Source organism: Cygnus olor, chromosome 2 (genome assembly GCF_009769625.2).
Source record: "Cygnus olor isolate bCygOlo1 chromosome 2, bCygOlo1.pri.v2, whole genome shotgun sequence".
In the NCBI taxonomy this organism is placed as follows: domain Eukaryota; kingdom Metazoa; phylum Chordata; class Aves; order Anseriformes; family Anatidae; genus Cygnus; species Cygnus olor.
In genome coordinates this window covers 158,674,624-158,699,215 of record NC_049170.1, presented here as the reverse complement: position 1 = coordinate 158,699,215, position 24,592 = coordinate 158,674,624, and the positions used below count along the sequence as shown (strand labels likewise).

General features: G+C 48.1%; 1 protein-coding gene across 10 annotated transcripts in view; it reads right to left on the bottom strand.

The window, feature by feature from the left end:
• ADGRB1 (adhesion G protein-coupled receptor B1) overlaps positions 1 to 24,592 on the bottom strand; it is a 260,482-nt gene that overhangs the window by 98,028 nt on the left and 137,862 nt on the right. For all 10 annotated transcript variants that reach the window (XM_040547414.1, XM_040547418.1, XM_040547419.1 and 7 more), the window contains 7 exons: positions 23,900 to 24,094; positions 22,774 to 22,842; positions 18,301 to 18,409; positions 17,314 to 17,457; positions 15,348 to 15,423; positions 11,376 to 11,478; positions 10,369 to 10,412 (listed from right to left, as the gene is read on the bottom strand). In XM_040547414.1, the coding sequence (XP_040403348.1) occupies positions 10,369 to 10,412; positions 11,376 to 11,478; positions 15,348 to 15,423; positions 17,314 to 17,457; positions 18,301 to 18,409; positions 22,774 to 22,842; positions 23,900 to 24,094 (740 nt within the window). The remainder of the gene's footprint in view (positions 1 to 10,368; positions 10,413 to 11,375; positions 11,479 to 15,347; positions 15,424 to 17,313; positions 17,458 to 18,300; positions 18,410 to 22,773; positions 22,843 to 23,899; positions 24,095 to 24,592) is intronic.

Genomic DNA, 24,592 nt, shown 5'->3' with positions numbered 1-24,592 from the left:
AGTTTCTGGAGCTACCGGGGACAAACAAACAAACAAACAAACAAACAAAACACTTGGGGAGAGAGGAGCTGGAGATCAGAGGGTGTACAAGCATGTGCATGTGTATATAGTGGGGATGGAGTTGATCAGGGCATTTCATTTGGCACTCAGGGGTCCTGATAGCTTGGAAATCACAGCACTGGGGTGTGTTCAGGTTTACTGTATTGTCCCCATCCCATCCAAGAGCCCCTTCCCAGCATTACTGGCTGGTGAATCAAGGTCTCCATCATGCACTGAGCAGGGAGGAGATGGGCAGGGGAGGACCAAAGCAGTGAAGCTGCCGGTCCCAGCCTTCACCTGCCCACGGGTAACAGAATGGGGCAGGAGACGTCCAGAGGATGTGACAGCTCACACTCTCCTAAAACCTTAATCCGGGTAAAGGCAAACGCCAAAGAAACTTCAGAACCAGAAGTGACCTAGAAAAGCAGGGGGTTGTCCAGCTCTAGCTGCAAGAGCAGCGCACTGGAGGCAGTGAAACGCTCAGGCATGGCAGTAACAGGAGTCATGCGAGCCCTGCTTCCCCGGCTGCGGCAGTGGCTCTTTACTGCCGCTGAAGATGTAGCAGTCAGGACAATTTCAGCTGCTTCCCAGATCCCGGGAGGAGCCAGCGGAGCTGGCAATTAGCAGAAGCATCTTTCGCACTTGTAAACTGAACGAATCGGGTGGAAACGGACTGGGAAGCGGGGAAATGCCCGCGCCACGATACCATGTGTAACAATGCTTCTGAGACGGCGGTGCCTAAACGGATGGAAAAGCAGCTTCCAAGAAGGGAGTGGGTGGGGATTTCTGCTTAGAGCTACGTGAAAAAAAAGTCAGAACAAGTGTTGTCCCATTAACGCAATACTCCTGAGGACACTGCAAAGGGATGCACCTCCCCATCATCTCCACACCATTCCCTGCTCCATCGTGCTAAGTCAATGCCACATCTGAGCTGCATGTTTTTCCCCCTCTGCCCCGTTACAGGAGCCTCAGACAGAGCCAATTAAATCTCCCTCCTCACCCTGAGTCGGTCCTCATGGGGCTAAAGAGCAGAGCCTCTGCTGGGACCGATCACTGCACCGCTCCTGCCTGCAAAATGCTGCAGCTGTGCCTGCTGCAGCCCTGCCCATATCTACGCTGATGCTACTTTCTCCCCACGGGCAGGCAGCTGCAATTTATACCCTCAGCATCAAAAATCCCTCCCCTCCAGGTATCCTTGCAGCTGAAGGTGGGTTTCCCCAGCTAGGACCCAGATCCTTCAGCGATATTGGGCAGAGGGAGCTCCCTCTGCTCTCCTTGCATCACCATGATCCAGGACCTGTTTTTTTTTTCTTGAAGCAGCCTGGATTTTAGGTATTTGCACTGTAATTCTCTGCTGCACCCCTGCTCTGGGCCACAGCACTACTAAACAGACCCTTGACACACGCTGTTAAATGTCAGCACAGCCTCCAGCACGGTTTTAACCCATGCATGGGACACATGGAGTAGAAAGCCCCTGATGCACCGCTGCAGCTTTCATTTGGACCCTATGGACGATGGAAGGCACGTATACCCCAAATGACATCCCAAAGATGGCAGTATGAAGGCTGAAATCAGACTATAAATAAATAAAAATCACAAGGCTGTTGGTGATCCCTGCACCAAATTCTGCTGGGTGCCCCTAGTTCACTCAGGAGCCTTGCCTAGGCTTGAAGGATGCTCAGCAGTCCTTAAGATTTGATGCGTGAGATAAAACCACCACTAAATAAATAACATCCACTGCAAAAACCAAGTGTTCTCCTGGATCCTTGCCTCCTCTGTGTGCCCTGTCTGCCTGGTTTGGGACACAGCTGGCTTTTGTTCCTAGCCACCAGCAGAGCCATGGCAGAGGACGGGAGCTCTGGGCCTTGGCTCAGATCTGCTCCTCCTCCGTGACAGTGGGTGACGCTCCCTCAGCTTCTCCTTCTCCATCTGTAGATGATAGCAGCAACGATTTTGAGGACAGGCATAATTCGTCACTGCAGTTATGAACCTTGCCCTTGCACTCCCATCCACATCAGGAAGGAAAACTGTCCTCAGAGCTGCAGATTTTCCCCCAGCAGGTCCTCAGCTCTCACTGGGTCAGGCTTGGAGCCTCTCTGCAAGGCGCCAGGCTCCAGGGAAGACTGAATTCCTCTTCTGGCTCTCCATCAGGCCCCAGCTCCCTGCCTTACAAACCACCCCACCAGCATTACCTGTGTCCATTAAACCACCTTGGGAGGCAGCTCTGGCCTCAAGCAGAGGGCGGCTCCGGGAGATTAATCCGTGTGGTCTGGAGGGTCGTTATTGTAATTGAATCCAAGTATTTGCACAGCATTGGAAAAGGTTTTGACAACTCAGAAAATCATTACATGCCGTGTTGCAGCCCGGGGGGGTTAACGGGGCCTTCTGGCCTTGCTGTGTCAGTTATTTTTCTTTCCGTGGCTCCTGACGGAGTGTTAAAGGGAATTCCAGTAAATCAGGGAGGAGGGGAGGAGGATCTGTCCTTCCAACACAGGGCATTGTTGCCTTCCAGGAGGGCTCAGCCCCACCTGCCCTGTGGCCCTGTGCCATCTTCCAGCTCCAGTAGCTCAGGTGTGTGGTCCTATGGTCCCATTCTGCTCCATGAAGGCTAACATTCACATTGCATCCCTTGCTGCTTCTCCCACGATGGGCAAAGCTGACATGATGTGGGCTCATCTCACGTGCATGACAAGTAGAATCATAAATCTCACGTTTAGATATCAAATTTTCAGTAATAAGTAATAATACCTATTTTTCGTACTTCTTGTCACTTAATGGAGCTCCTCACTCCTGGGCTTCATGACATTTAAAAGAGCTGTCGGGTGTTATTAGCGCAGCAGACTTGGGGAAAACTGAGGCACGAAGCTTACATTGATTTGCCCAGACACACAGAAAGTTCATCGTTAGATGAAGGCTGTGTCCCAGGCACGGTGTCCTTTTTTTGCTGCTGTATTTTAACAGAACATTTCATCTCCTACTGCAGCACACGAGCAGTCAGGTGAAAATGCAGACAAGCCTTTTTCTCCTCTTCAAAAACGGGGTCAAGCTTTCCCTGCCCTTATTCGGTGCGCCAACTCTCAGCCATTTCCCAGCTCATCCATCAGTCCTGTCCATCCTCAGGCAATGAGATGGGCACGCAGACCTCTCTCTGCACCCTGACCACTTCCCCCCCTCAGCCTCCAGCTTCCAGCAGAGAGAAACAAGGCTCCAAAGGATACTGACCAGCTGGGATCTGCAGGTTTAGAGACAGGACCTTTAGGAAAGTCCTCCTCTGGATCCAGACTGGCTTCCTTGCACTCGTAAAGGGGGAATAAATCAATCCAGCAAAAAAAAAAAAAATAAGTGCATGGAGGTACAGCCACCCTGCTCTGAATTTTCCACGTGGCAGGTGCTGAACATCCTGACACTGCAGGTGTATGTCTCTCCTCCATACACCTGACCCTGCCTTGAAGTTGCTTGAAAAGTACACCCTGTTGGCTATTGACCCACTGGAGTTGGAGCACACCAAGGATGGGCTTCAAGTTTCCCCAGCATCCTTTTTTACTCTGCACTCAAAGGCCTGAAGCTGGAAATCTGAGTTCACCACCACAGGCAGCTGCCTGCGCTGTGTTATTACAGTTGCAGCACATACAAGGTACCACGCAGGCAAACACCAAGGGAAATGCAGGAGAAATGCAACAGGGAATGGGTGCACAGCCCATATTTCTGCTTCACACAATCCAGTAGGACACCACGTGTCACCAGAGACCCTCGTTAGCCACATCTCCCCTGCAGATGGCCACAGAGAGCCACATGGCTGCTAAATTTGTCCCCTCCCATCTGCAAAAGGGCTTCATGGCTTCAGAACAAGCAGGTGCTAAAAGCCAGGCTGGATGGGGCTTTGGGCAGCCTGAGCTGGTGGGAGGTGTCCCTGCCCGTGGCAGGGGGTTGGAACTGGATGGTCTTTAAGGTCCCTTTCAGCCCAACCCAACCCAACCCAACCCAACCCAACGCAACGCAACCCAACGCAACCCAACGCAACCCAACCCAACCCATTCTGTGATTCTGTGATTGTGTCATTCATACACACAAAAAATATACATAAGTAGTGCCCTGCATTTGCAGATACTTGCATAGGGCACGTGTCCCTACATCCACACGGGGACTCACCAACAGCACCCTGCATCGATTCCACACAGAAACACCAACTGTCTGTACCCACAGCCAGGCACCAGCACCCACTTATTCCCAAACACTTGCCCCGTTATATCCTTGCACGTGTTTTGCATGTGTACCCATGTGGGGATGCAGACACACAGACGTGGGGAAGAAGAAGCTGTCCCAATCCCCGCGGTGCTCTGGCTCACAGCAAGCACCCAGCACCGGGGCAAGGCTGGGGAAACCCTGCCGAACCCAAAGCCTCTTCCCAACAGGGCACTCGTGGGACTTCAGCCAGCTCCGTAAAGAGAATTAATTTATTCCACCCGTGCTCTTGACCACTTTGCTAGGAAAGCGAGGGAGAAGCTGGAGCATTCGATTCAGAGCCCCTGAATCCTCTCTTTCCCCTCTGTCAAGAGCTATTAAACTGTGCTGTGCTGGCAGCAGCACCAGCCCTGCATCGTGCTGCTCGGCTTCTCCTGCATCCTGTGCTGTGAAAGGCCCCGGAGAAAAAGCCAGCTCCTGTTTTTCCCAGTCCCACGGACAGTGCTGACTGCTGGGGAGTCGCTCAGCAAAGTCCAAAGAGTCCCTTGGAAGCAGTTCCCTGGGCTTCCAGCAGCACCAGCTTGTCCTGGTCTCCCTGACAGCAATCCGGGAAGCCAAGGCCTCGAGCACCGGAGGTGTGACATGGTTTCACTGAATTAGAAATGCTGTGGCTACTCGTCTAGTCCTAAAAAGGGGCTCTTAGGGCTATCATTCAATGTGTCTGGGTGCACACTGAAGGTAAAATCATCTGGGTTGGATCAGGGCTACTTTCAACTGGGTTTAACACAGGGAACCAATTCACACTAACCTCCCCACATGCCCCTGTGCAGCACAGCACTGCTTTTGTCCACCACCATCCCCTCAATCCCTCCATGGGAACACGCAGGAGAGGCAGCATTTGCAGCTGGAGCTAAAACAAACCAAAGGTGTTGGTTAGGGGAGCTGGGACAGGGGTCCCAGCGCTGGCACCCTGCGTAGGGCCACATGAAGGACGTGGCACTGGCAAGGTGGCTCCTGCACACCTGGCTGGAGTACTGCAGCAGGAAATATAACCTATAATGTGCAGCGCATATGTGCAAAGAGGAGAGAAGTGATTTCTCATGGGGCTTTGGGGCTGTAACGTTGCCTTGCAGCCTGTACCACGGGGCACTCATCCATCTTTGTCAACACAGGCAGGCTGTGTTAGCATTTGATGTGTGGCAGTGGCAAGGCTGGGAGTGCACTAGATGATGTGCAAAAGATGTGCCAAAGAAAAAGGAAGCTGTTTCCTGCTGTTAAGGAACTTTCTTTCAAAGGGAAGGTATTTGGAGGTGGATGTGATGGACTGGTGTGAAAGGCTCCATGGGATGCTGTAGATACAAACCCTCCCTTGTGACATGGGGCAGGGAGCACAAGAAGAAACAGACCTATTGTAGATGCTCTCTGAAGGCAATGAATGAGTAACCACCAGGACTGGGATTGCATTAAAACCCTGGAAAGCAAAGAGAAGAAAAAAAAAAAAGTGCTTTTCTTTTTATTCAGTGCATCAGAGGCTTCCAACTAGCAGGGCATGGTGTCCTGCTCCTCGCGCTACGCTGCAGCACGCAGCAGAGAGCAGCTCTCCTGCAACCACACAGGGCATGCGGTCAGGAATTCAGGCAGCTTGGGACTGTCTACATTAGAGCCTGAGCGTCCCGTCCTGAAATCGGGAACCTCAGGTAATTCAGCAGCACTGCAACACCCATGAGATGGTTGGACTACAGACACCCCACAAGCGCAGCGACCCTAGGGCAAAATTCTGGCATCTCCTCCTAGGATGCTTTCGGGCTCCTCTGGCTTGTCCCAGGAGGAACAGATTGATAGTCTGCTCTGTCTGGCAGCGTCACAAAACACCCCGTGAATCCTCAGGGGAGATTTCTGCCCCACCTTGGCTGGCGATTGGGTTTGGGACAGAGCCAGGAGGATGCGACCCAGCCTCATCCCACGACCCGCTCACCTTCTCCGTGCCCAACCTTGGCATGCACGGGGCACCTTTCTCCACAGCAAAGGTCTGCGTTTCTTAAACGAGACAGATTAAAGGCTTTAATTACTGAAAGAGATGATCTTTCCCAAGGGAAAGTAAGAGTGTCCTTGAATTAAAACCACAGGTTCCCAAGGCTTTTTCTCTTCTAGGAGCGAAAAGCTCTTTATGCAAATATTTGTGAAGGCTCAGAAGGTCTCTCAAGAGCAGTTAATATAATGCCTAGCTTTATTTTATGTTATTACGCTCTTGGAGACACAGAAGCGAAGAAAAGTTGGTGGCAGGAGTCTGCCAGCCCCTCTAAGAGCAAGGGATGAGTCCCCTGGAAGCACAGACTGGCCGGATCCCCCTGGTGCACCAAACCACGGCTGGTGAGAAATAAAAATCTGGTGGTGGACAAGAACGTGAGAGCACATAAAATGATTGCATCCATCAGCTCCATCCATCCTATCCCAGCAGGAGAAAGAGGGAGCACCCGACCAGATCCTGCCTGGGCTTTAACTTGGGCATGGCTAAGCAGCTAATAATTACTCCAGATGAATACCCTTGGAGGAGAGCCAGAGAATCCCAAATCATTCTCTGATTTCAACTTTCAATTACCCAGTCAGTGCTAAGCTCATTAATCATACTTGCCGCACCCAACACAACAGAAATGATTCCCTGATCTTCTCCTCTCTTATTTGATGGTGTGAGGACATGGGGGCAAGAGGAAGAGAAAAGAGACGTAGGGGTGCCACCCACGAATCTAATAGTCACTTGTAGGGGCTGGGATTAATAAATCAAAAATCCATTATTAATAATACTAGCTTAAATATCTATCTAAATGCAAATGAATGAACACCAGGGGTTTCTTCCTTTTTTTTTTTTCTTTTTTTTTTTTTTTCTTTTTTTTAAATGTTCTCTAACAACTCTGTCTTGGAGGAAGCACATGCCCACATGATAATTGTCGATTTTAATTGCAATTTTACAGTTCAACCCTTCACGGCCCATGGATTTTAAGTGGCCTTTAAAGGGCCTCAGCATCTTTTGGATGGGATTGAAAGCTCAGGCGGCTGCAGTAACAGGCAGGAGCTCTTAGAGTTCCCCGCCTCTAAGCCTGGTCGGTCACATTGGATAAAAGGGGATAAATCCAGAGGTTGGTTTGCTGCAATGAAGGTTGGATCCCCAAGATCTGCAGCCTCAGATGGGTAACTGGGGACACTGGGGACACAACCTTGGAGCAGGAGCATGGAGAGCCAGCAAAGGAGCCAGATTAAGAGACAGAAGTGTCTTCTGAGTAAGCAACACCATGGGAAGTTGTCCTGGCCTGTGTGGGGAATATGGCAGGGAGAAAACCATGGGAAATGAAGTTGTAGAGCCATTAAATTGGTCAGAGCTGGGAAATGGGATTTTCTGACATTCGCCCACTTGCACAACCATCTTATGAGACCAACCAGTGGGCTAATTTCCAATTAAAAGAGAGAGAGAGAGGTGGCAGGAAGGAGAAGGTGGGAGCAAAGGGGAACCCAGATAAGTGCAAATGAACCTCAGGGTTTCCTGAGTTGCCAGCCATGATCTCAGCCATGTACCAGGCAACAGACCCAGGGTAAACTAAAAAATAAAAATAAAACTTACTCCAATCAGGAAACAAGTATCAAAAACTGTGATCTAAAACCCTTGAGAGCTCCAGGGTGCAGCTCAAGCTGGAGGTGGGCATTCAGTCCTGGACAATAGAGTTTGCAGAGTTTGCCTTTCATTAGACTTTCCCAGGAGGCAGCAGCGGTGGAAAATCAGCTTTAAAACCTTGTGCAAACAGCTTTGCAGCTCCCCTTGCCAGAGCTCATGAGATCAGGTCTAGCTTTGCAACATCCCCTTGAAAAATCTGCTGACACCAGCATTTTGGAGACTTTAACTGCTCAAGACTGCAAATGCTGGTTGAAAACAAGTGTGTGCATGCACAAAGACGAGCTTTAGCAGCAACATTTGTGCAAAAAAATCTGCTGGGGTTTTGGAAACCACCCATGAGAACTGAACCCCAATGCCAGTGCCAAGAAATTGCCTGCTTCGCCCTTAGCCCTGAGCCCATCCTTCGATGCCGTGGGTCAGACTGAAATATTCCTAAAATCCCGTGCCCTCAGAGAGACGACAAGAAGCCGAACAAGCTGCCAAGCCGTGGGAACAAGCATAAGGAGCAGCCAGAGCTGCCAGGACAAGGCAGAGGCAATGGGCACTGGTTTGCCCCCAGATCTGCAGTGGCATCCAAACTCCTCGAGCCACGTCCAGCACTGGGCAGTCCTTTGTGCTTCTCACGCCGGGCATGTTTCAGTGCCAGATCTGGCATGTATGTACCCAATCTGAATGCCCTCGCCCCACCTCAAATCCTACTATGTGCGGGCTGGATTTTGTTCTTTTCTTTCTCACGCTACAAATAATTCAAGGGGGTAAGTAAGAAGGAAATACCCGCAACCTTCTGGACACAACACGCTTGTTAGATAGGGTTATAAAAGTAAAAAATATGGCAGAAAGAAAAAAAAAAAAGGAAAAGAAAAACACACAAAAACAAAAACTCAAGCTGGTGTGAAGACCAGAAGAGGCATTGGTTCCAGCTTCTAACTTAGCTTGCCAAAAAACAGAGTAGTACCCAAGAGCTTTAATCCCGACTCAGTCCTGAAGGCGAGGTCCTGTCCATGCCCACCTATAGAAAACCCTCTCCTTTTGGCTGACCTACAGACTGAATCTGCTCTCTGGCACGTAGGCAATACAATACAATCCCCATTTATTAATTCCACCCATGTCCTGCTGCGTGAGGTCAGCAGAGCACTCGAGGTCCAGACTCTGCTCTTGAATACCGATCGTCCTCGAGTGCTGGAGCAATTTCCATGGTAAGCCAGAGGGACCAGCGCTGCCCTGGTGGATAGCACGGATGTGGTTTCACAAGCTCAGAGTTCCCCTGGGTTCCTCAGCTTTCATTTGGATCCACTCGTACATGCCAAATTAATCACAGACCAACAAGAACTGACTGCAAATATGTTGCCCGCCTATGTGTATATATGCTACTTAATGGAGCGTGAAAGGAGAAGAATAAAACCATTTTTCAGATGCTGCAGATAATAATAATAAATAATAATAAAAGCAGAGGTGTGTGCCAAATGCATGAGATCTCAAGGGGAGAAACCGAATGTAAGCAGAAAAGGAGTCAGGTCGGTCCTCGGACTGAGATGCAAAAGTTAACGAAGTAAAAACGCCATTAAATCAAACACTTTGGGCCCTCGTTAAGTTCGTTCAGGATTTGAGACCACACATTTGGAATGCTTTTTTTTTTTTTCTTTTTCTTTTTTTAGTAGTTTTTCTCAACTATTTTCCATATGGAATTTACAATCCTGACACATTAGACACATTATTTAATATCTTTGGAATTTTTTCCCTGCTAACCTCTATCATGTCACTCAAGGCATCCTGATATCCTGATCACAGTCAGCTATGGCAGCAATCCTCATGGAAATCACATTACTATATCATAGTAGCACAACACCTACTTCACCACGGCAGGCTATATTTGCAACAGTAAGCTCTGATTATGCATTATTCTTCTTACGGTGCACAATTTGGTGTAAGCAATGAAGAGAGCCAAACACTGCTATGTCAATGCCAATTTAGAGCCATCAGCAGATGACTCCATGGTCCTGGGTCTCAGTTCATGTATTCCTCGTGTTGTAACATCCAAAGTTGGAAGAGTCAAAATGAGAAGCCACTCTTACGAAACGTGGGCTGGGGCCAAAGGAATACACAAACCTCCCTCCCTGTGAGCAGAAGCACACAGGACATCCCTGCTCAGACTGAGAGGATTCCCTTCTGCAGGTACATGATTCTCTTGGCACACAGATTCCTTCATGGGCTACACTGACAAACCTGATTTTAGTTCTTTAAATATAAGACCCAGTTCAACTGGCACTAATATGCAACACCAGGAGAGATGCGTCTGTGTGAAGGAAGGATTGTTCCCCACCAGGGCAAAGGACTTTGCCAGCCGTGGAGGTTGATGCAGGAAAAAAAATGAGTAAAGAGTGCAAGCAACTCTAACAGACTGACACATTACTGCTAAAACTGTGACAATTTCATCCCAAAAGCACATGGGCCCGAGAGAGTAAAGAGAAAGCCACAAAACTCACCCTTCATTTTCATCCCACAGGATGCAGGTCTGGTTGGTGGTTCCCTGTCAGGAGGAAAAAAAAAAGGGGGAAAATGGAGCAAATCTGTGCTGGGCTGTTTATGGGGTATTTGGAGCAAGAAGAAAACTATTAGTGTCCTGCTGAACAGTTTCCACTACTCTATGCATGGTGTGTCTGTGATGCTCCTGCTATGGAGCACAGATATGAGTGCTTGGAACAGCTTCTTTCACCCTTGGGTTGAAAGGTGAAAATAAAATGGGCCTCGCTTTGCTCTCCATCAACACAAGGACTACGCAAGGTTTGACTCCAAATCCCGTCTCCACCTACTGATGTCCTTCCTCCTCCCTCCTCACATTCAGAATCCTTTTGCTGCTCCCTTCTGGAACGTGGATCAAATACACCCCGTCCTGCTGTGGGACACAGTTCTTCAAAGAGCTATGACCCTATAGGGGGTGGCCAGGTGTGGTTAAAGCCCCTGAAATACCTTTATCATTACTTCTTCTGCAGCTGTCTTTGTGCACTTTAAAAAATTTTTCCTGGAAGGTCCAAAGCAAATACATGACAGATCTAATTCTCATGTTCCAGAGCCTCAGGAGGACATCTGAAACCCAGAACGAGAAGGGACCTGGGGGTATGTAAATGTCCATCATGTACATCTTCTTGGGGTTGGCCAGGGGAACCTGGAGGGGATCTTCATCTGCCTTTTACAGCACTGACCACAACAATAATACTCATGTCTGTAGTGGTATCTGCAAGGAACATTGCAAGCGTCAATCAAAACAACCTTTCCCCTCCCTTCCCCCAGGAAGATCTCTGTCATAGCCTATTTTGTGATGAATATACATTTTTTTTTTGCCCACAGCCGTGCCTCACATTGAAGTGATGTGAATGTGGGTCAAGTATGCCCGTGTTTCCCCGTGCAAGCAGTGCCATCACGCTCCTCCTGCCTTGGCAAGGAAGAAAAAAAAGTGGATGTGGGGTGGTGCAGCTTCCCAGGAAAGACTTACATTGTACAGGTGGGAGAACTCGATTTCCAGGGGGGTGAGGAGAGACCGGGGAAATGGCTTCACAGTCACGGAGATGACCTTGGAGTTTAGAACAGTGCTGTTCCTGGGAAGAGAAGTGAGAAGATGTGCTGTAATGGCCACTGGGAGAAAGTGCTGAATCCCACTGCGTCCCTTTGCACAAAGGTGAGTCCCACGTCATTTGTCACTGGTGGCACATGGTTTAGTGACTACAGTGCAAAAGGAACTGACCCCATTACTTTAAAATGCCATCAAAGACACCTGCTGGTGATAGACCCTGCCCTCTGCCCTTCCAGTTCCCCTCACAGCCGCTCTGCACTTATTTCCCCAGGAATGAGACCATTTATGAAACGCATTATGGACCCCTGCAGCCACTGGACTTAAAGGACATATCTATCCTGGCAATAACAGGGTACCAGACATATTTTCTGGCCCTGACATGAAGAAACAGAGTTCATTTCATATCCTTACAAAAAAAAATTTTCTTTCTTTCTTTCTTTCTTTCTTTCTTTCTTTCTTTCTTTCTTTCTTTCTTTCTTTCTTTCTTTCTTTCTTTTCCTTCCTTCCTTCTTTCCTTTTCTTTCTTTCTCTCTCTTTCTCTCTCTCTCTCCCTCTCTCTCCCTCTTTCTCTTTCTCTCTCTTTCTCTCCAAGTCTGCTTCAGTCTGCCTTGCAGTACAAGTTTGCCACGGTAGCCTTTAACAGGTCGTGGGACACCAAGTGAAGCTCATTACCAGAGGCACTGACATGTATCTCCAGCCTCTGAGAATCAAAAGGAAATACAAAGAGGCCAAGCCTCTCATGTGTGGCTGCCTAAATGTCTGTGCCAGAAAAATACTTTATTAATGCTGGCAGACCTAGGAGATTCAGCTGTTGAGATGAGCAGGAAGGGAGGGGATACCTCCCGTAACCGTGCTGCTGGTCCCTCAAAAGCCAAACTCTTTGCAGGCACTTCACGGGATACTGGACACCTAAATACACAGGGGATCCCACTATTTCTGCAGCAGGGAAAGAATCAGGTGTCTAAATATGTAAAAGTCTCTGTGGCCAGCAGCTGACAAGGCTGTCCTTCAAAGTTTCAAAGTTTTCCATGAGGGAATGGGTAGGAGAGTGGGACCAGCATCAGGCTGCTCCCAGCTCTTCCTGCACCAATGGAAATCTCTCCTCATCCAAAACTTCACCAAGTTTACTGGCAGTGGCAAAACTGTTCACTTTTCTGTCTGGGTCTTATCCTCCTTTTACAAAAGGATTTACTAAAAAAGAATTGTACTTGCTTAAGGGCAAGTGGGTTTAAAATAAGAATAAAAATAAAATTTAATAAAAAGAAACATAAAAAGAACACCAAAATCCAAAACAAAACAAACTTGGAATCATCCAAGGATGTGCAAGTGGATGTTCAGAAAGACATTACTGCACCAACAGCAGAGGGAACAACACTATTTAGAAAGTTAAAGAAGAAAAACCGTTAAAATCAAAAAGAAGAAGCAATGAAGCACAAAAATCAGTCTACAAAGGATGAGCAAAGGGGGAAGTCAATGAGAGTAAATGTCAGCTGCAAGCTTTAAAATTTAGGCAGCTGTAGAAAAGCCAAAAAACTAGAGCTGCTAAAGGCAAACATCCATGCATGGCTTCATTAGTAGCTGGGTCTGGAAGGGTCAGGTCTTGGTTCAGCACTGTCCAGTGTTTGTATGAACAACAAATGTGGCATGGAAACATCCTTTTAAAGGCTGCAGACCACACAAAGATTGGTGTTGCAAATAAAAGCAGAAAGATTTTCAGTGTGGTAACTCACTACCACACAGGATATGCTCCCATGCAGACTGCTAAAGAGTCAAGTCATCCCAGCCCACCCAGAAATTATCCCCGTGCATCATCCTAGAGCCAGGAAACACATCTGCACCTGAAAAATGCAAGGTCTGAGCACAGAGCTACTGGTTCTGCTCAGGGCTCTCTGGATCTGAGGGGACAGGGCAACGTGTGGCTGAGATAAGGGATTGCTGCTTGGGGGAGGTAAATTGGGACAATTAGGAAGAGCTCAGCTGGTGCAGTTTGCTGAATTAAATCTCCATTACTTTATTTTTTCTTTCCTTAGAGAAAAATCACTCTGCATTGAGCCAATGTGGTCAAACCCAGGATGCAGGTTGTTAATGCTCATGTGTAGCCAGGAATAGCTGCTCTCCTTTGTGGTCAGAAATATTTTTACCCTGTAGGCAGGTACTACACGGCTGCATGGTTATTTAAAGATATTCCCCTTTTTTTCTTGCTGTGTCCATTTGCACGGCAGTGAATTAAGAGGTACTGCTCTGCTGCTACTCCTATTACCTCCTTTTTTTTTTGGCCTCGTATAGCCACAGGTGATTCAGGGCTCTGGATTTTTTAAAGAGGGACAGTCCTTTAATTAAGGAATGTCTTAAATCAGCTCTCCCGCGGGAACGCTGCTCAGCAGCAGCGGTGCTGCAGCTGCTGGTTTTCGGAGCTCATTCACTGCTTGGCCAGAAAACACTGAAATACTGCTGGATCATTTGAGCCAATGATGTTTATTGCCCTTCTGATCTAATTCCCAGTGCCGTAATGGAAGATATTACAGAATACAGTTGGCTGGCTTGTTAATTCCTCTCTGCACTCACTTGGAGCTCTTTTGCCATTGCCAGTGCTAAATCTGTAGGTATTTAAATGATTATCAGTGAGAAGAGATGCCCTGGTGTTTATGGTAAATGGGCTTACGCTAATCAGTGCAGAACAGATTTAGAAGGTGCCTTAGGATGCTGAATTTACTGCCTCGGTCCCAGCCTCAGAAAAATAAATAAATTAAAAAAAAAAAAATAAAAATAGAGTGAGATAGCATGAGAAAGGGAGAAGAAAAGGGAAAAGAGTGCTGAACACAAAAGCTTGGGTGCCCGAGGCGGATTGCAGTGGCTGGGAACGTGGCAGACATGTGCGGCCAAGCGTGCTGCTCCACTGCTCGCCTCTCCCAGAGCCCGTCTTCTGCTGTGATGCTCCTGAAGGGCTCGCTGGGGCTGGCAGCTCCCCAGTCAGCAGCTGGTCACCCGTGTCCCTATGTCTTAAGCCCCCCAAATCCCTGGGGATGGGGATCCCCTTGGAGAGGGGTGGTGGAGAGCAGGCAGCCAGCGGGTAGGGGTGCAGCAGCACCAGCACTGTGCTTCTTCTGCCAGGGCTGCACGGCTGGGACAAAGCCTTCCTGCCCCTCCAGCAAGCAAATCTAATATACATGAGCATGGTCCCACCTGAATATCTGTTCATAGGGGTCAAAACTTTTGCCTGACTGAGCCAAAGCCTGCCACGTTGCACCTTTGGTATTTTCCTGGAAGACCAGGGCTCTGCAGCTGGGGGGATCGGCAGGAAAATTGGTGATGCTACCAGCTGCTTGTCGTCCCCAGGCAGAGCCCTCTTCACACAGTCGAGGTTAGAAGGGACCTCTGGAGGTCTTCTGGTGCCACTCCACTGCCCAAGAAGGGATGTCTAGAGATGGTTGCTCGAGAGATGTTTTTTTTTTGTTTTTGTTTTTGTTTTTTTAATATATCCAAAGGTGGGGACTCCACAACCTCTCTGGGCATCCTTTTGCAGTGCTCTGTCACCCACACAGTACAGAAGGGCATCCTGATATTCAGGGGGAACCATTTTGTGCCCCTTGCCTCTTGTCCTGTTGCTGGACACCACGGACAAGAGCCTGGATCCAGCCTCTCCACAGCTCCCTGCAGGGCCGCAGGGACGTGGGGGAGCTCCCCCGGAGCCTCCTCCTCTCCAGGCCGAGCAGCCCCAGCTCTCGCAGCCTCTCCTCACGGCAGGGGGGCTCCAGGCCCTGCCGCCCCTCAGGGCCCTGCGCTGGGCTCTCCCCAGTGTGCCCAGGGCTCTCCCCAGTATGCCCAGGGCTCTCCCAGTATGCCCAGTTCTCTTATACTGGACCCAGAGTCAGGTGTGGCCTCACCAGCTCTTACCTCTGGAGCGAGAGGATGTTGCCCACGTTCCGGTACAGCACGGTCCCCACCACGAAGACAGAAGAGTCGTCTGTCTCTGCAAGACACCGGAGGAAAGGGAAGAAGAAAAGAGCACTGAGACAATCAGGATGTCATCTGTCCCCCCATCTGACCCCTTTTTACCCCCCAGAACCCACCAGGACAGCACATGGGGCATGGCAGAGAAGGGGATTCAGATCTGTGCTTCCTTCTTTCCTTGCCCCTTGACAGAGAGAAATGTGTGCCCCAGAAGGTGTCAGCCAGGTGCAGGACTGGACCTCTCATGGGGGTTTCTGCTGTGGCACAGCCATTGCCAGCATCACTGTGGTGAGATGCAGGTGCTGCTGTCACCACATCGGGTCTCCATCAGACCAAAGGGAGGAACGAGCACCTTTGGGGTGATGCTGCTTGCCTGCAGGCAAGGCTCACTCATCCCGAATAACCAGCCTGGTGCCTTCCCCTCCAGAAATCCCACTAATCCCTCTGACAGCACCACAGCGGGCAAAATGAGCAGGGCAAGAAGGTCTCTCGCAGCCACCCGGAGGTGTTTGTCCTCTTCCTCAGCCATCGAGCTGTCAGAGAAGAGCTGCACACAGGCTGACAAGGGCAGCCCAGGAGGGGAGATGCCCTGAAGTGCCTGGCCTGACCCCATCACTCGTGTGATGCCTCGGGAGGCTGCAGAGGCCGTGGTCCCAAAGGAGCCTGGATGCTCAGTGCGACCTCCGGGCATGCCGCTCGGCCTCCTCCTGCGCCCCGCGCAGCCCAGATAAAAACAGCAAGAGCTTTGCTGGGCAAAGAGCAGGCAGCAGGGGCGTCCCCGAGGCTGAGTTGTAGGGGAAGAAGAAATAAATCACTTGTAGATGAGGAAATCCAGGGAAGCAGCCTGCTGTGGGGCTTCTCTGGTGTCTTGTACTGAGGCTGAGCCTAGAATGTGCCCACTCCCTCAGTGCAGGGCAGAAACAACTCTGGATGTTTCTTTTTTTGTGAAAATGGGCTCAAATGAAACAGGTGGAAGTCAGGAGACACTGACAGGCTTGCAGAGCAATCGCATAAGCACTGCTTCTCCAGGAAAGCTGACAGTCTTTTGGCCTTTCCTGTGAATCCTTATGCAAACACAGGGATCCTGCAGCTTTTGGAGAGAGTTTTTCCCTTGGTGCTAATGGAATGCAGTAGGACATTTACTGAAGAAATATGTTCCTATGAGACAGTGAGCAAGTAAAACCCCAGATTCCACAGACTGGGATATCCCAGCACCTTCCCAAGAAGGCGAAGGATCCTGGCTGTGACAGAGCTGGAGGTTTGTAAGCCTCAGCTGCTCATCCTTAGATGGCTCTTCCAGGACCAGATCCAGTCTTGGAGGGCACTTACAGCATTGTTTGCTTACATGGCCGTTCCCCTATTACACCTGCCTTTCCTGTGCTCATTAACCATACCTATAAGTTATCAACAGAGACAATGACTTGTGCTTTTCCCGTTAGAAACTCAGCATATTCAAGGAGGCATGAGACTCATTTCAACACGCCCTGCAGATGATTGTGGATGGAGCTCAGAACCCATATGCACCAAGAAATGTGCAACCCTGTGCAGACACAAGTTTTTTTCACCTCTTTGCAGGTTCAGAAGCCTTGGAAGAAGCAATCATCAAGATAGCGTTGCCCTGATTTTTTGTGCTGACTCCTGCTCTGTTTCAAACATGCTGCTGATTTAGGAGAAGACAAACATCCAAACCCAGGCACTGAGCCTGCTCCTGAACTTGTGCAAGACGTTCACATTCAGCCTTTGGTCTGACCATATTTAAAGGCTTTATTTGCACCCAGAAATGCAATGACGAGCTTTTGTGAGCAAGCTCAGATGGAAGGAGAACTTGAAGACCAGCCAAATGGAAGGAACCTCTCTTAGAAAATGAAGACGACATTTTCTCCTGGAGTGCTTCGACTGTGCTGCCTACCTGCCAGCCCCGAAGACAGGATGCTCTTGGAGACAGTGACCTTGTCTTCTGAATTCTTGGCCCAGTCCACCATGCCCCTCCAGCCTTTCATGGGGAAGGTGATGTCAGTTGCTGCATTAGCGGGCAGCTTGTGAATGCCGAGGACTAGAGGGAAGCAACAGATAAAAGCAGTAAACAAGACCAGCCTCAACAAATTCACACATGCTGAAAATCTGGAGGCAATAGTGGGAAATCAGGTAGCAGAACCATGAGCGTGGATCTCAGTAGCTCTGGGTGACATGAATTGTTTGGTCTCATGCTTCTGCTCAGTGAAATGGACCTGTCTGCACTAAACCTGGCAGAAGAGAGGTCTTCCTGCTCCCACACCACATATCCAGGAGTGGCCAGCAGTATTTGCTTCGAGAAGTACAAGAAAGAGAAAGCCAAGACTTCTCTGTCTTTCTTCCTCCCAGCAGTCAGCAGACTTCCTCAGCTAGGGGTTGCATCCAGACCATCAACTTTAACAGCCACCGATGGACCTCTCCTTTGTGCATTTTCCTAATCCCATCACGAACCCATCTGTACTTTTTGGCTTCTGCAGCATCCTCCGGCCCCAAGCTCCATGCTGCGATTGTGCGTACAGCATAAATCAAACGCTGCCTGCTGTTTGCCTGCTGCCTGATCACTTCATTGGCTGCTGTGCGGCACTTGTATTAAAAAATAAAAGGAAGCAGCTTAATTCTTCCCAGTTTGTCATCTGTTCTCCATTCATGGTTCTATAGCTATCTCTCAAATCTCTCCATGATCTTCTTCAGGCTGAAGTCCTGGCTTATTTGGAGAAAAGCCACCCCATAATTCTGACCATCCGTGTCCTTCCCCAGACCTTTTGTTGTTCCACCACCCGCTGGCTCCCCTTCTTCCCTCCCCACCTTTTGGCTTATACATACTGCCCTGCAATTACAGCTTCCCGGGGTCTACACCCAACATGGGGAGTGCAAATCAGCTCACCCAGGTTGTCGGTCACTTGGTAGGAGTCCCGGAAATCTTTCATGCGGAAGCCGATGACATCAATGAAATCCTCCACCAGCCTGAACAGCTCCTTGGCATTTGGCCCTATCTGGAGAGAGAAAGGAGAATACCCAGTAGCATGGATAACAAAAAGTCCAGCACGAGTTTATCTGAAGGCAAAGGTTTTTGTCCTCACACTGGTACTGGAAGCAGACACTGGATATAAGGGAATGTTAAGGAGTTGTGGAGAACAAGGGCTGAGAAATGCTATGGAAGCCTAGAATAAATAAAAAAAATAGGAAAGAGTAATTGATAAAACTGTGGGTGGAGGGCAATATCTCAAAGCAAAGCAAATGGAAATATTTAGGGTTGTCTGGAGCAAATAATCTACGTTATCATCATCATCTTCCCTGGATTCTCTCTACTACCAGAGAAAATTTGCCCTTCCAGAGACATCTCATCGGAAAGTGTAGAGTGGTCAGTGTTGAATATCTGCCCTAAGTCAAATCCTGAGCGCCTCTGTCAGGCCTTAGACCTCCCTGACCCTCAGGTATTGCAATGCTTCGCCTGAGAAACACGTTCTGGCTTCAGAAAGCCATGAATATGTAGGGTCAGAGGAAGGTTGTATATAAATAACCTACTGCAAGGGAGCCCACCAGACCTTGCCCCCTCCAGGATAGTTAATTTTGCTATCACCCAAAAGCTCCAGCCTACATTGATGGCATGCACAAAGGGCAGGTTTCTAGCAGGCTGGGTTTTAGGCTTGCTGTCAGGAGGGGTGTTTGGGAGAACGTTTCTTACATGTGGAGAAAGTAAGGCAGCACAACAGGATCTCCAGAAAGAAGCAGGGAACAGAACTGAAGGGAGGCTCGCTGCTTTCGCTACCTCCTGGAGCATCTCAGGGACCTTTGGATGTCTCAGTTTGATGAGACACACTAGTAAAGAGGTGTACAGCAAGGTGGTGAGAGTGGGGAGATCACTGTTGGCTTCTTCTCTTGATCTCTGTTGGATTTCCATTTGCTGTTCTTCAGTCTGAGCCTTCCTCTAGGTCAAAGATCAGGATGCCCTAGGGCACTTCAAAGAAATCCAGACTTAAATTCTCCTGGAGGGAGGGAAGAGCATCCACAAAGGCAGGAATCCAGCCCCTAAACTTTCTTCCTGAGATGAATCAGGCTGTGTTTAGTGACAAAGACATGACAGCCCTGGAAGAAAAGCCTTTTGGAGAAAAGCAACCCCATAGTTATGATCAACTTTGGTTAAACCCAACACCAGAGGCAGCTGCAGCCTTAAATTCATGCCTTCCAATGAGCAGGAGAGGTAGAAAAGTGATGGGGGGGGGGGGGGGTTGTTTGTATATTTAATACAGTCCATCATAACTTCACCTGGTACCTCAATCGTGGTTCACCTAATCAGATCTCTGACACATGTCAGCCAGTTGTTGACCCAAGTCAGTAACCACCAGAAAGGGAGACCTTATCCCAGCAATGCAAAGGGCTGCCTTTGGAGCAAAAATAGTCCAACAAACATGTGCTTAACAAGGACTTCCAGGGCCTAATGTCAAATTCCAGGCATCAGATCACTTTTTCTACGCAGAAAAACACTGTGGTCTGTTTTCATGCATTCCCATTCTGTTGGCAGCATCTCACTCTCCAGAAACCAAGCTGCTTCTTGCCCAGGCTGTGTCAGAGTTCTCTCTTTTCTCTTTCCTTTCCTTTTCTCTTTCCTATCCACATGATAAAGACATTGGCAATAATTCTTCTTTGCCAGGCATAAATAAGGCTGTTCAACAATAACTAGTTATACAGTGGCTAATTTCATAAAAGATAATCCACCTGCAATGAGCTGTGCTGACTGCCTGCCTTCCTCGAGGCACAACTGCCTACAAGGCTGAGCAACCACCATGGGAGGTCAAAGAAAAGCAGCTCAGCTCCTTACATCTCCTCTTTTCCATCACTTTCCATGCTCACAGATCCTCACCATAATTCAGACCTCCCGAGGTGGCTGATCAGAGTGGAGGGGGCAGCTGAGGACAGACAAGATGGGATGGAGGCAGAAGGAAGGCTGAGCTGGCGAGAGATGGGCAAGGAGCGCAGGGGTGGCCACGCGTATCCCTCTGTCTGGCCAGCCAAAGGAAGCTCAGTGAGAATAAAATTCAATCAGGATCAGATCAAGCAGTCCTGCCAGTACAGCAGGTGTGCACATAAGGAGGAGCAACTGAGAAAGCTATTTTTAACAGGATATGTTTATATTCTGTCATGGACTGAAATCACAAAGTCAAAGTAACCCCAAGTACACTGGTCATTGTCGATCAGGTTTCAATCACATATGATAAGACCATATTATAAGGCCAGCTCAACCTTCCCAAAAAACATGATAGGCCTTCTCAATCTGAAGGTTTTTCTGATTCATTTTATTTATTTATTTATTTATTTTTAATATTTATTTTTTATTATTACTTTTTTGTTCCCTTGAACAACACCTCTGCCTAAGGGTTTGCAGGGCACTGGAATGTGAGAGGGTAATGAAGTTGGGTTTATTTTTAATGAAGAAATTGTAAGCCAAAGCCTTCATTTCAAAAGGGCTGTTTAACCTTGTGAAACATGAAGACTGAGCTTGCTCCATCAGCTTTAAGCGAGAAGGACAGAGACTGCTGAAACCTCTTTGACATCCAGTCTCTGAAGATTTCTGAGGGCAGCTTCTTTCCTAAAGCCGCGGTGTTGGGCTGTCATCACTACTTCCACTAAAAGAAATGCCAGGTAAATATTTTCTTCATGGTGATTTCATCGTGGTCCTGCTTCTTGTGCAGGTTACTGTAACGCTGGTAGCATCTATAGGTGCAAAGAGATCATACAGGGAAAGCCAATGGGAACAAATTGCCATAGGGAGTAAGCTGCAGCTGTTTTTACGGGGATCAATAGGATTTCCCTGTTGTCATGACAACTCATCAGTTTCCTCTGCACTGTTCTGAAATATGTACACACACCTGGAGGCTTGAAATTGAGCATTCGGTCCCTTATTGCTCCTGGAGCCAGAGCGTGCCATCCAAATGCAGGAAAACACCAGATCTCAGGAGAATGGAGAGAAGGAGAGATCCACAAGGCTTCTCAGCTCCTGGTGGAGGTTTTGTTGCTGAAGGAACCATAGCACAGCTGAGCATTCAGGTCCTGTCTCATGTTTTGGGCTACCAACGAGTGTGCCCCTGCTGGGAAGACTCCTTCCCAGAGGACTTCCCTGGTTGGGGTGAATATAGCTTTTTTGTGTCAAATGATTTATTTTTTCTTGTTTGTTTAGTATTTCCAGACCTCTCTGATGACTTTTGCAGCAATGAAAGGTGGTTAGAAAGGGGCTGCCATGCTCTGATCCACGCCTATGGGTACTTTCCAGAGGGCTAATCTCACAAAGGCTAAGTTATCCACCTTGCCCAGGTTATTTTTCAGGCTGTGACCAAAGTGAGCTGGTGTTTTTGTTCCAAGGTGCAATAACAAGGAAAGGACGTGGAAGGAATGAGCATTACCACTGGCTCATTCACCAGAGCTGATGCTGGTCTAAGGCAGCACCATTTTGCTCTGAATCCCCAAAACCTGCAACAACATGAAGATGTTGAGAAGCCCAAGAGCTCGTCAAGGGAATAGGAAAGGGACAAGGAATAGGGACAAGCAAAGAGTGCAAATGGGGCAAAAGAGACAAAGAGCAAGTGTGACAAAAAAAAAAAAAACAAACCATGTCACCTCCCCCCCCAGGTATACAAGGTATACAGAATTATTCAGCAGGATCCCAGTCCTTGAGATGAGAGAAAGAAAGTAAAAAATATAAATGAACCATTGCTCATCTTACGCTGAACAGAACCAGAAACTCAGGTGAGCAGAGCATAGCTCTGAACTAGGAAAATCCTGCCTGTCCTGCATCTTTGTAGCCAGAAACTCAGACTCGTGTAATCCCATTGCTTTATTTTGGCAAGAGGAGAAGACGAGAATTATAACAATCCAGCAGTGTGATCAACTCCAAACCCAGCTTGATCTGTGAGAACTGTCCAAAATTTGTTGTTCACCACCATTTTTTATTTATTATTGTTATTTTTTTTCTGTTACTCATGCATAGACTCTGGCTTAGGGCTGAGATCTGTGGCTTCCTGAGTTGCTCCATAAATACGACTCAGCCTGGCACTGAGCTCACCCAAAAGACCAGTTGGATGTATCAGCTGGTTGGGAGTAATTCCTTCAGAGGTGGCCAACTCTGAAGCTGATCAGAGCTGACCACATCCAGGTTGTCTGTGTCTTTCATCATAATGAGTTATCAAAGGAGAATGGCATTGGTGGATGGAGATATTTTGTGGTCTGTGGCTGGAACAGATTCATGTCGCACACAACACATCATGGACAAGAGTCATGTAGACCCTTAGAAATTCCCCTCGTCATGGCTTAAGCCTATGCTGAAGCCCTGACTCATTCCACAGAAGGTGCTGAAGGTTCATACCAGCTGAGCTTCTTCCCATTTCTCTCGGTTTTCCTCTGATAAAAGGTTGCTGATGATCTGGACGAAGTTCTGGAGAAAGAAGACAAAATAAGACAAAGGAGGTAGTTAGCCAAACGTGGCCCACTCAAGGAAGGACATGGAGATGCACAAGGAACATGTGAGCATCACCTGTGCTCCAAGAGCCTTCCCAAGGTCCCGTTCCCAAAGGCTCCCGGGGCATTTCACAAGCCTCTGCCCCCAGGGATGTTAACAGCAAAGCAGGTTGCAGAAAAGCTTTTTTCCCAAGGACTTCACTCTAACTGCTATACCTGCTAAGGCACTGGACTGGGAAAATGTCTCTATTACTGAAGATTTTTAAGAGCAGATTAAACAGATGTCTGCCAGAAACTGATTAAAAACAGATGATCTTGCCTTGTATAAAACACTTCTCATCCCATTTCCTACTATTTCAATTTTTTTCCAGCATAGGGAATCATCGTCATTTCTTCTCTGTGGCTTGGAAAGAGAAGCAGTGATGGATCAAGAGAGTGCTACGCATGGTAGTACCTTTGTTTGACCATGCAGCACGCAACAAGAAGGAAAGAGACAAGATATTTCAGGACCATTGATTTTTTTTTTTTCCTCTCTAGCTTTACCACCCTTTCCAGATCCTGTTGGATCAGTTTAATGTTTCAAGCTGTGTAGCGATGACCTATCCCAAGGGCATATCTTGTAGCCACTCTGCATGCAGATGCTGAAAGTAAAATCCTAGGGTGAGAAGCACAGAGACATTTTCCTCATCAATATCCAGCTACCCAATATCACAGGATCATCTTACCTATAGTCATTAGGCTGTTTTCCCTTCCAAAGAGTGCTCTCATATCAATTAGACTCCCCAGTAAGTGCTATCGAGTTGAAATAGTGGAGAGTGACTTTGGTTTTTGAGTTCTGCCTCTACAAGCCCGGGAGAACCAACCTCAAAGGGAGGGTTTGTTAACATGCAGAGACACTTTGCTCAGGCGGAAAATATCCCGGCTTTTCAGCAGCATTGAATCAGCTCAAAAGGAGGTAATAAAATCCTGAGCCCTGTGCATGCACACACACCTGCAACCCAGCCTTGCCAGCCAGGATATGCAACTCGGCTCACCTGCACGTCCCCAGAAGTCGGGCTGTGATAAGCCCTACGGAAGATCTCTGTCATGTTCCTGAGTACATCAATGGTGGACAGCAAGTCCCCACTGTAGCTGGTCCCATCCTGGGAGATTTCCACAAGGTTTTGGATCACTTCTGACAGCCCGTCTACCATCAGCCCACGCTGAGCTTTGGAAAGATGTTCCCTGGTCTGAGGAGCAGAGGGAAACATGACAAACACGTTAGTGACAGTCAAAGCTCAGTTAATGAGCTCACTGAAGGAATTGCTGGGGGAAGGTTTGTGACCTTCCTTGTAATTCAGAGCACAGATTAGATGAATCTAACAATCTCTGCTGACCTGAAAGCCTGTGATATTTTTAAAATGATAGAAGAGCAAAAGTCAATTTTTCGGTATGCCCACAAAGAAAAGGTTGTGTATATGTTCAGAAGAGGCTATTCTACTACACAGACACTATTCCGCTGCTAACCTAAGGCCAGCTAGCAGAAAAATTTTGCCCTAAAACATTGTTTTCTTATAACCAGTCTGGAACTATTTTGGGACAGACTAAACCTCTTTCTGAAAAGAAAAGTTCTCATAAAGTCAATGCCGTCTTAAGGCAAGCCACAGAAGACCAGCAGAAACAGGAGAATTCATCACAGTAATAATTGTAAAACTAATGAAAAATAAGTGGCTTATTTAAAAGTGTTA